The sequence below is a fragment of the Acipenser ruthenus genome, chromosome 3 (assembly GCF_902713425.1).
Source record: "Acipenser ruthenus chromosome 3, fAciRut3.2 maternal haplotype, whole genome shotgun sequence".
Taxonomy (NCBI): Eukaryota; Metazoa; Chordata; class Actinopteri; order Acipenseriformes; family Acipenseridae; genus Acipenser; species Acipenser ruthenus.
In genome coordinates this window covers 102,238,417-102,250,637 of record NC_081191.1, presented here as the reverse complement: position 1 = coordinate 102,250,637, position 12,221 = coordinate 102,238,417, and the positions used below count along the sequence as shown (strand labels likewise).

The 12,221-nt window shown below is 39.0% G+C and overlaps 1 protein-coding gene across 1 annotated transcript in view; it reads right to left on the bottom strand.

Annotated features, from left to right (window-relative positions):
• Window positions 1–4,977: 4,977 nt before the first annotated feature.
• LOC117394588 (cubilin-like) overlaps window positions 4,978–12,221 on the bottom strand; it is a 108,396-nt gene continuing 101,152 nt past the window's right edge. The window contains 4 exon segments of the mRNA XM_059020105.1: window positions 4,978–5,849; window positions 6,059–6,294; window positions 6,769–6,934; window positions 7,442–7,623. Of these exon segments, the coding sequence (XP_058876088.1) occupies window positions 5,742–5,849; window positions 6,059–6,294; window positions 6,769–6,934; window positions 7,442–7,623 (692 nt within the window). The 3' untranslated portion in view covers window positions 4,978–5,741.

Genomic DNA, 12,221 nt, shown 5'->3' with positions numbered 1-12,221 from the left:
GTGTTATTAGCCCCGAACAGAAACAACACACATATCCTTTCCTAGTCACAGTTAAATAGAAAATATGGGTAGCCGTAGGTAGTATTATTTGCTATATATAATTTTACACAATACCATAATACCTTGACAAAAAAGTGAATAATTTTAGGGGTCTGTAAAATGGGAATTGTGCTTACAAGTGACGACCAAAAATGAAATATTTACTATTAGTCACCTTTTAATCGGAAGTGTAATTTTTTTTTTCTTTGTGCAATGTTGCTTATTTTAAGTTCAGTAGATCAGGACAAGCCACCACAACACACTGCTTTCTTTCTTTCTTTCTTTTCTTTTTTTAACAACAAAAGCAATAGAGGAGTAAACAAGATGTTCTTAATAGTAGAATATTATTGTGGTAAGTTAACTTTAATCATTTTCTTACTTTGCATATATATATATATATATATATATATATATATATATATATATATATATATATATATATATATATATATATTATATATATTATTATGTATTTCTTAGCAGACGCCCTTATCCAGGGCGATTTACAGTCGTAAACAAATACTTTTCAAGAATCACAGTGCAAGTAATAATACAATTAAGAGCAAGATAAATACAATGATAAATACAATGACTTTGGTTCAAGCAAGTACAAGTGTGACAAAATACAATTCAGTAATACAGCAGATAACAGTGTCAGTGATAGTTACATCAGGATATAATTAAATAAAAAATACTACAGATTAAACACTTGGCAGATTATAGTACTCTGGAGTACAGGATTAAATGCAGTAAAATAGGGGGCAGATAAGAGCAAGTAAAGCGCATTTAAGGAAGGGTGATATGTGTCCCAGGGGAAAAACAGAGGAGTTCTACAGGTGCTGTCTGAAGAGGTGAGTCTTAAGGAGGCGCCGGAATGTGGTCAGGGACTGGGCAGTCCTGACATCTGTAGGAAGGTCATTCCACCACTGCGGGGCGAGGGTGGAGAAGGAGCGGGCTCTGGAGGCAGGGGAGCGTAGAGGAGGTAGAGCCAGTCTTCTAGTGCAGGCGGAGCGGAGAGGTCGAGTGGGGGTGTAGGGAGAGATGAGGGTCAACCCACAAGAAAATATATATATGCAAAGTAAGAAAATTGTTGATGCCTATCAGTCTGGAAATTCTTCAGGAATTTCTTTTGTTCGTGGCATGATGTGCCTCTAGAACCTGTGTGTTGACAACTTCACTCTGATGGTAAGGGCCAAAGTTAGTCAGATTTATATTGGGCAAGCTGGCCCAAATCAGGCCTGGTTGTTAACCAATAACTTTTTCACACCTGAAGATTGCATGTTTGATTACCTTGCACACCAAACAAATGAAAGAAGCACCAAGCTTTGGTGTCATTTTTTCTCTCAGACTCCCTCTATATACTACTACAACCCACAAAAAAATCTGACCAAATACAATGTGGAAAATGTGCAAATATGCAGAAAATCAGACGGGGCAAATAGTTTGTGGGAAAATATACAGTACAATATTTACTATGAATTACTGTAGCTATACATAGATCTGGTTTGGGTAACCTATTCAAATATTCATAGTTGCAGAATATTGCTTTGCAATGTTGTCGTCCTGTGTAATATTTGTATTTCTGCATTATTTCATATTGGATTAGGCACCTGCATAGATAAAGAAATGCAATTCCAGGAGTATAACCAACAAGTATAACAAGTCTGTAACCTTTTATTTGCATCTAAGCCTTGTTAGCAAATTACTTTACCAGTTTGGAGCATATTTAACATAAGCACGGTTGCTAATGAGAATGGTGCGCTAAAGAAGGTCCTTAGCTTGTTCAATCACAATTGGACAACCGGTTCTCTAGATAAACAAGATGCAAAACCTGTACACAATGCAGGTTGGTCATTTCCCCAATTTTAACACAACCTCTCCCCTTACCTTCCGAGGCAGACACATTCCTTAGTGGGGCTTTCCTCTGGCAGATGATAATAAGGCAGCAACAAGACCTTCCAGGATCACCGTACTGCTGTTCAAAACCAGAAAGTATCACTTCTCAAATAAGAATTCAGCACTGTGGCAGGCGACAGTAGTATTTTTTCAGGGTTTAGTTACAAGAAGAGACCGATAGTTTATCCTATTTTTAGACCCTGATTATTTTTGGCAGGAACAGATGCCTCACAGTACTGAACTTTAGCAAACTTTGGTGAGCAACAACATCCAGCAGTGTATTCCTGTTGACAGGACATCCTATTTTCAATTAGCATATGCTGTGAAATATTACTTTCAATACTATAACATTTGTTTTAAAAAGCAGGTAGCTTAAAGTTGTGTCTCTCTTTCTTACTGTCCCAGTAATGTTTTTGCAATCAGTCTGAGTGGTATATATTTCAATTATTCAAATACAGTTTTGTTTTGTTTTTTAAAATGTGTCTCTGTTAAAAGTCTTTGTTAAGGTAATTTCACTTGAGGTCAGCAGTTGATCTCCAGTTCTATTTCCCTGCTATTGATTTAGCACAGGCTAGAGCAGACAGTGTTTTTATTGAAGTAAAAGCCAGCCCCATCAAGTTTCCTTTTGTTTGGCAGGCAATACACTGCTGAGCACACGAGGGTGCTGGCGCTTACAGATATAAAGACGTACATACACTTTGGCTGACCTAGCCTACAAATCAAGCGTCCATGGCAGACGACTTGAACAGACGAGCAGCTTCCGAATTCCTGGTCAGAACCCATTTCACATACTACCAGTGTGAGTCATTGCTTTATGAACCACTCAGAATGATAGCAAACATCATACAAAAGGTACACAGGACAGTAAAATAAATGAAGAAAACACATTTGAATTTACTTACTTCCAAAACTTACTCTTCAAATCTATTTTATACACTGGCTTTTTTTATATTAATATAGTATTGTGGCAAAGTGGTTTGCAGTGTGCAGGTGTAGAGGTGATGCAGTGCTCAGGAATGATTTGAAACAACACAGTTCACAGTTAAACAGCTCTTTATTGGCTGATAAATAATAATAAATGGCTCTACACACCAATGTGTATCACTCAGTTAAACAACAGGGTTCAGTCCCAAAATAATAAGATACTAAACTAGACACACACAAATACAGACACGATCATGTAATCCAGCAGTGAGTGCTCTTTGTGCAGGTGGTGCAATACAAGTTTATAGTGGACAATGGTGCAGTGCAGTCCGGGTTTAATACTGGCTTTGTAGCGCCAGCTCCCGGATAGTTTAGCCGTCTAATAATGACAAACAAATATTAGTTAATACGACAAAACAAAACAGCACGAAACACTCACGGTTCTTTTTCGCTTCACTCCTTTACAGGTCCTTTCGTAACCATAACAAAGGAACAGATTGCATCGTCATATCCCCTGAAATACCCTGAGTCATGCCCCCTACGATAGCTATGTTTAATCACGTCTCCGCCAATCCATGACTGACACATTGCTTACTGTACTAGGGCGATGACTTCTGGTATTGTGACTCCACCCCCTTCCTGGATGGCCGGCTTCCGACTGACCCTGGAATGAACTGCCGAACCATCCAGTGCGAGGCACACTGTTCCTGTTATACCGTGCCCTCACAGGTCGGGAGGGAGATTGTTGACTAGGATTCATTCGCTCTCCATCACAAGTACTCAAAAATATTTTACCCACAATTGCATGCAAAGTAAACCATATTCTACTTTAACATATTCTGAGTGTAACTATATACATTGTAAATTAGAGTCAATCCACTTATATAAATCCTTCTTGTAGCTGTATAAAACACCCTGGCCTCCCAGACCATGCTATAATGAATAGGAGTATGCTTAAGCTGTGCAAGACAATACTTTTTTTTTTCTAATTCCAATCTTATGGATGGCTGCTGATGGATGGCAAGCGGCTCAGGAATTCTAGTCATTACAGTCTCAGTCTGCAGAGGGTTCTGTAAGCCGATAATTGGATGTATCCAGAAATAAGCGTTACATTGCCGGAAAAGTTTCACAGCGTGTAAGGTTTTACACTGACACGTAATATATCTATATATTTTTAAAATCAAGAATGTATTAAACATAGGCTATGGAATTGATGCCAAGAAACATAAAGGACAATTAGTTTTCTTTGTAAATGCATTGTCTTATTTAGGGAACCCATAAGTGAACAATGCTGAATTGTTTAGCCGTGTTTATTACTAATGTTAAAAAAATACCTCTCTACTTCAAGGTGTTATTGTTTACCTTTGAATCTTATGGTTTTTCGTTGGTTTATTTGTTTTGTTTTATTTAGACTCAGGTGTCACCTGGCAACATCATTTGGTAATTTTTATTATTAATAATTTGTGCCCACAGTGTGCGTATATGCTTACACAGATATTCACACATTACCAATATATATTGTTTAATGATACCAGTTACTAATAAGACTTGTTATATAACTCATATAAGTTAGAATATTTGAAAACCTGCTACTCACAAGTCAATTCTGTTTAACTAAAATGCCACAATCGAACTTCATGCTCGTTTTACTAAGGTGCAAGTAAAATCACAATTAACAAAAAGCTGAGCAGCTAAAAATAAACTGTATTGCACAGCTTATCAAAACATCACCTAAAGCAGTCTTCCGTTACTTGTTCCAAATCCTTGTCAGCGGCTTATTCGAGCTGTCTGTCAGTGTCTTGCTTTTATAACAATCTCCCAGACACATAGTAAGATATCTGATTGGGCAGTAGTCAAGAGATCTCTTGACGTGTCCAAAGAGAACACTAGACAGGATAATTAAATAGCTCTCACTATGTTGCTAGTTTTCAAATGTTAGGCTGACCCAGTAACAAACAAAAGGGAAGCTGTGGAAGTAAATATAAACTTTTAATTAACTTCTAAAAGAGCATCTGATTGCATTGTTATTTATTGACAGTTGTCTAATGGGAAAAATAAAAGCTGACTGTGCTAATTCCTTATGTTTCTGTCCCACCCAGCTATGTGTGCTCATGTCTCCTTTAAAGCTACTGTAATAAAATCATTCTGTTAACCTTAAAAATCAAGTGTATTACCATTTGTTGACAAAAAACTGTAATAAACCACAGTATGAAACATAGTACACTTTTGTTGTGAAAATGAGCCCGTCGTTACTGATCAATTTGATATTTTAACGATATCTCTGATACACTATGTAATATATAAAAGCTGCCTCTCCATGTTGAAAGTCAGTTTCAGTCATGATACGTAAGACTGGCAAATTGAAAGAGGGCTGATAGTAGCCCCTCCATCGGCAGGTTCTGAATCCAACACTGACGAAATTACTGATGCTCACTGAGGTAATCACTGCTGGTCAGTCCACAGGATAATGGCACCATTTTTGCAGGTCATGTTCATTACACTTCAATGCATAGTGAACAGATATAGCACACATGCAAAAACATCTTTAATAAAAAATAAATGAAAAAAAAACACATGATGCAAAAGTAACATTTCAATTTATTTATAAACAAAAGTACTGATTTAAAATAATTTTTTTATAATTTCTAAACATAAGTCGACAGTCTATTTCTGAAGTTCATATACGATATAAAAAGATTGCACAGGAAAGGTCAGTTAAAATTTGCCTTGAAACAGCAGTGCAAAGAAGAGATACCATGCACTGTAATTTCCATCTTGTAAAACACCTCAACTTTTAATTTGTGTCCATTTTCGGCTTATCCAACAACATTGTCATGATGTCTTGAAACCCGTCTTGCATGCTCCCTGCAGAATCCCCTTCTTTAGCTAGTCCACTTCAGCCTGAATCCTGATGGCAGTGTTGAGTATTCAGTGTGAAACTTGACAAAGACTTGGTGAGATGTAGACGTAAAGGGAGCGATATTCGTTTCCTGTATGAAATAGAGAAACAAAATATTCATGTATCTATCAGCTTCTCACTTAGATACAGATGAATAAACATCCCACTAGATGACAGTAGATCATGATGCACAGTTGCATACCAGACATCAGGTTCCAGCCTAATTATTTTTTCATGTGTTTTGAACAATACATTTATCTAAAACATAAAATAAAACAATTAAAACAAGACAATCCTTACCAGTCCACAATACGGCCCTACTGGGGGTATGCTTGCATCTGGGCCATCGTACAGTTTCAGATAGTTGCTCACGCAGTCTCCTGGATCATCAATGCTGATGAAGGCAAAGTTGACTGTAACCACACGCCCGACTGGTGCTACAATGGTCCACTCACAGTCTGTGTTGTTATTGTAGGTTCCAGGGTAGTTTGGACTGGTAAAGGAGCCATGGTCTCCATACAGTGTGCCCCCGCACCCTATAAAATAATACATTTAAAAATACATTTAAAAATAAATTCAATTTTTATCATTTAGTGAAACAAATCTTAAATAGGCTTGCCAAGATTATGGGTTATATAAATTGATAAAAGGACAGTTTTTTGTCAATTGTGTTCAAATTCGAGCAGTCAAGTTTTTGGTATGGACCTTGTACATTTGTTTCACAAATATTCACCCATTTACAAAAATAATGCCAAAACTCTGTATAAAGTAATTTGGAACACACAACATATACTATGTACATTACAATAGTATTATTATACAAACATGCACAGTAAGTGCTGTGTTCATACTTTGCCAATCACCCAATTATGCTCATAGGTAGACTATGATTCTGCACCCTATGATGTCATAAATGGGGGCTAATGTTTTGCACTGCTTCTAAAAGCCAAGTGGGTATTGATACAATCTATGTATTTTGAACAAGATCACTTTAAGGCCATTTGTCTTACCATTTGGAGAGGAGGTCCAGGTGATCTCAAAGCCATTGCGACTCTGTGAGAAATCACTTTGGAAGTGGAGGTACAGCAGGTTGCTGTTTGGGAAGACTGGATTAGGCAGGGCCTGGCCACAGTATTTACCCAGCAGTGTGTCAGAGGCAGTGCTGCCATTTCTGATCTGAAACACAAGTGGAAACGTGTTCAAGGATCAAATATCTAGATTTACTGAAATGTAATCAAAGTGGTATACTTGAGCATGAAGGTGAAGCCTTTGAATTGCTTTTTATCATTTGATCCACGTTTGTTTGCGTTTACGCCCTTGGGGCCATTCATTGGATTTGGTCTAAACTGGGGATGAGGCTATAAGAAATGACTTTGTGTTAGAATTCGCTGTGTGGCTTTAAACAAGGATTTTGACAGGTGTCCAGTACAAGTAGCCGGTGACATCTTATCCTGATAAACAGGTTTCAAGTGCAGTATAAGAGCATGTAAGGTTTCCACTTTATAAATGTACCCAACACAAATATTGTGCACTTCATGAACACAATGAAACCCTGTTATCTTTTTGTGTGTAGAAACACCTATTTTAAACTCTTCCAAACTCATATAAAGGACAATTTAAACTACATATTTCAAAATGCAGAAAAACTGCTTTTTTTCAAAACAACTTTAACAATTCACTCACCTCCAAATAGTCAAAGCTGCAGGTTGGGTGAGACTCCAGATCAAAGGCATCAAAGAAGAGTGAGATGGCGTTGTTTTGTGGGGCTCTAAGAATAATGACACAGTTCAGGTTTTGATGGTAGATGCCGGGCCAGCCTGGACTCTTCAGATATCCAAAGGTTTGATTGTACTCTCTGCTGCAACCTAAAGTAAACGACATTTAATTTATTTTTAGTATATGTTTATTATTATTCATCTATCTATCTATTCAATTCAATTCAATTCAATGGTGCTTTATTGGCATGACTTACAATAGCAGGTGTTGCCAAAGCAATTATACAATACATACATGTATATATACAATGCATTAAAAAAAAACAAAAAAAAAAAAACATATCACTACTAACAATAAACATGTATCAGGACAATAAGTATTTACATAATACATACATGCCTACATACACAACAACATACATACTGTATATACATAAGTGTGTGTGTCTCTGTGCAGAGCTCTCATTGTGTGTCCCTCAGTCTGTGACATGCAGACACATACTGGGCTGCTAGTTGGGCTGTGCTTCCCTCCTCTCCCAGGAGGATTGGGACTTTTTCAGGGTTGGTCATGTTTGGGAAATCTGGGAGGGAATTCGCAGTTTTTTTAAAATAAGTTTGTCTATTTTCTGAGTATTTCTTACATTGAAGAAGGAAGTGCATCTCTGTCTCGACCTCTCCTGTCTCACAGTGACCACAGAGCCTTTCTTCTTTAGGAAGCCAGGTCTGCCGGTGACGGCCTTTCTCAATGGCCAGGCTGTGGTCACTGAGCCTGTACTTGGTCAGGATCTGTCTCTGCTTTGTATCTCTAACAGTGGAGAGATACTCTGCCAGAGTGTAATCTCTTTTTAGGGCCCGATAACAATCCAGTTTATTTTGAGATTTTGTTTCTGTGTCCCAATGTTTCAGATAGCAGTTTTTGGTTAGTTTTATAATTTGGTTGACTCTGATTGGGGGCTGGTAAGCAGTGCTGACCTGAAGCTGGTTTGTTTTAGTATTATCAGTTGGGTTCAGTGCAGTGAGCTTCAGGGCCAGCTGGCTTAGAGGACTCTTTTCAGGGCTGAGCTCTTGGGTTTGCATGGCCTCATACTGGAGGGAGTCTGATTCACTTTTCTTTAGGTGCATCCAAAACTTTAGTGCTCTTTTCTTTATATTTATGAGTGTTGGGTAACGGCCTGATTCTGCCCTGCGTGCATGATTTGGTGTTTTTCTTTGCACCTGTAGGATGTTTTTGTAGAGTTCAGCATGCAGGGTTTCGATTGGGTGTTTGTCCCATTTAGTGTAGTCCTGTTGACTAAGTGGACCCCATATCTCACTACCATACAGCGCAATGGGCTGGATGACACTGTCAATTAATTTTAGCCATATTTTGATAGGAATATTTATTTTATAGAATCTTCTTTTGATGGCATAGAAAGCTCTTCTGGCTTTTTCCTTTAGTGCATTCACTGCTAGGTTAAAGCTCCCTGATGCACTGATAGTCAGGCCCAGGTAAGTGTAGTCTGAGGTGTGTTCTAGTGTAGTGTTGTTTAGGGTAAAGTGGTATCTGTTTCCCTGAGTTCTGGCCTTTTTTTGAAAAATCATTATTTTGGTCTTTTTAAAGTTAACTGCCAGGGCCCAGGTCTGACAGTACTGCTCCAGCAGTGCCAGGTTCCACTGCAACCCCTGCTCTGTGGGCAACAGCAGGACCAGGTCATCTGCATAGAGCAGGAACTTGACTTCTGTGTCGTGTAGAGTAAGGCCGGGGTCTGCAGACTGCTCCAACATCGTAGCCAACTCGTTAATATAAATATTGAACAGTGTTGTACTCAGACTGCAGCCCTGCCTCACCCCCCGCCCCTGAGTGAAGAAATCAGTTCTTTTGTTGCCAATTTTGACTGCACATTTGTTTTCTGTGTACATTGATTTTATTATATCATAGATTTTACCCCCTACACCACTTTGAAGAATTCTGTAATATAAACCTTCATGCCAAATAGAATCAAATGCTTTTTTAAAGTCAATGAAGCAGGCGAAAATTTTGCCTTTATTTTTTTGGTGTTATGTGTTTGTTTATTAGGGTGTGTAGGGTGTAAATATGATCTGTTGCGTGGTGATTTGGTAGGAATCCAATTTGACTCTTACTCAGGACATTGTGTTCGGTAAGGAAGGCCAGTATCCGGGCGTTAATGATACTGTAGAATACCTTCCCCAGGTTACTGGGGTCGAATTTGTCTCCACTCTTGTAAATTGGGGATATAAGCCCTTGGTTCCAGATGTCAGGGAAGTAACCAGTACTTAGTACCATGTTGAACAATTTAAGCATTGCCTCCTGTAATTTAGGGCTGCTGTGTTTGAGCATCGCAGTGCTGATGCTGTCAGGGCCGCAGGCTTTTCTGGTTTTCAGTGCCTGCAGCTTCTTAGTTAATTCCTGTAGGGTGATTGGAACATCAGTTGTGTTTTGGTTATCTTTAATTGATTGTTCAAGTAATTTCAGTTTTTCTCTAATTTCATTTTGTTTATCTGTTAGATCTTTTTGCTGAATATCTTTATAAAGGTTTTCAAAATAATTTTTCCAAACTGTTCCATTTTGTATCATCAATTCTTGTTGTTTTGTTGGGTTTAAATTGTTCCACATTTCCCAGAACTGATTTTGGTCAACAGATTTTTCAATGTCTGTGAGGGTTTTGTTTGTGGGAGGGGGAGTGGGGGGGAAGCAGGGGTGGGGATGGGAGCGGGGTGGGAGGGGGACCGGGATGGGAGCGGGGGTGGGGATGAGACCGGGGTGGAAGTGCGGGGTGCAGCGGGGGTGGGAATGGGGGGGGAGCAGGGGTGGGAGTGTAGCGGGGGTGGTAGCACGGGGAGCAGGGATGGGGGGGGGCTGTGTATCTGTGGAGCTGCTCCCTCAATCCCTGCAGCTCCTTGTTGGTGGTTTTCTCTCTGCGCTGCATCTCCTCCTTGACGCTGGTCAGCTGGGTCCTTAGGTTCGCGTTCTCCTGCTGCAGGTCCTTCATCTCGCTGGTCAGCTCGGTGATGGCCACCCTGTTCTCTCTCTTGAGCTGGCTCACCTCATCTCTGAGCTGCTGAGTGATGCTGGTTTCCGTGAGCCTGGCCAGTGTAAGTTCTCTGAACTCCACAAACTCCAACTCCAGCAGGGCCAGGCACTCCCGCATGCGCTGGGTGTCGCTGGGGGTCGTGGGGGTGGGCAGGTTGGTGTCGGGTGTTGTGCTGTCTGAGGTGGGATCTTCAGGGTCTTCAGGGTCGGTGTTCTCGGGGTCGTTGGCTGTAGTGTGTGTTTTTTCAATCTCTGCTGCCTCTTTTAGTTGTTTATATGTTTTTTCAAAGGAGGTCAGGCTAGCCTCACTGCCCTGGATCAACACAGTTCTGCTGTGGTAGACATTAATATTCAAGACTGTGCTGTCCGGGTCAGAGTCTTCTCTTAAGAGGATCTGTCTACCTTGGCAGATCCCTCTTTTTGTGACGTTGCTGTACGTCTTACACACAGCAGTGTGCCAGGCATTGAGGTGTTGAATGTAGAAGATGAAGTTGCTTCTCATCTTCTTGTCTCCTGTCCCAGAGTAGTCTGTGTACAGACACTCCGGGTTCTCTCTCAGCACGCTCAGTTTATGATGCTTCCTGGCCTGTGCGCTGCGCAGTTCAGCCGGGTACTGGAACTCCCTGCTCTCTGCACTCTGACTCGTCTCCATGGCAACCGGGAGAATCTGCTACACTTTGTTGCAATTTCCAACTGTCACTGCCAACGGCTGCTTTTTTGAAAGTAAACTGAACTTTTTTTTTTTTTTTTTTTAAAGCAAACTACTGCTGAACTTTTAATTTTTGTAGTATTTTTTGTATTACTATAAAATTATAAAATAAAATGATGGTAGTGTAAAACGCTTACCTCTACCTCTGTAATTTTCTTCCTTTTCTTTATTTTCCTCTTATTTACTTCTATCTTTTCTTTCTTTCTCTTTCTTTTTCCCTTTCTTTCCTTTTCTCTTTCTTAAATTTTTTCTTCTCTTCCTTTAATTCTCTCTTCTTTCCTTCCTTCCCTTTGCTCTGTGATTTTCTTCCTTTCTTTATTTTCCTCATTTCCTTCTTCCTTTCTTTACTTTCTCTTTCTTTTTTCCCTTTTCTTTTAATTTGTCTTCTCTTCCTTTAATTCTCTCTTCTTTCCTTCCTTCCCTTTCCTCTCTGTGTTTTTGTTTCTTTTGGTCTTGGGATCTTCTTTTGGTGTTTTTATTATATTTAACCAAATGTTTTCCCTTATTTTTTCATATTACGTTAAATACTACCTTAAGTACTACTTTACATATGTTTATGTTATTAAATTGGCATTTTATTTCACTAAGAAACATATACATTTTTAAATTTTCAGGAGCTCATATTTTCTGTGACTGCTCACTCTAAAATTCTCTCTCTCTCTCTCTCTCTCTCTCTCTCTCTCTCTCTCTATCTATCTATCTATCTATCTATACCAAGCATCAAAAGAAACTTATCACTATTATAACACATTTATTTTTTAAAAAAATAAGGTATATAAATGATGGACATTGACGAAATGTTTTGGGTTACTTTTTAATCACTCGATCATTCACCCTTGACCATGACACACTTGAGTGACTATATGCACTTAAATCACCCAATTAGTGAGACAGTTGATTGGACACTGGATATGGACTGATTTCAGCTGTTGAATTGCAAGCTTGAATAAAAGCAATAAAGAAAATCACAGAAAAAAAAAAATATATATATATATATGCCAAGTCTGT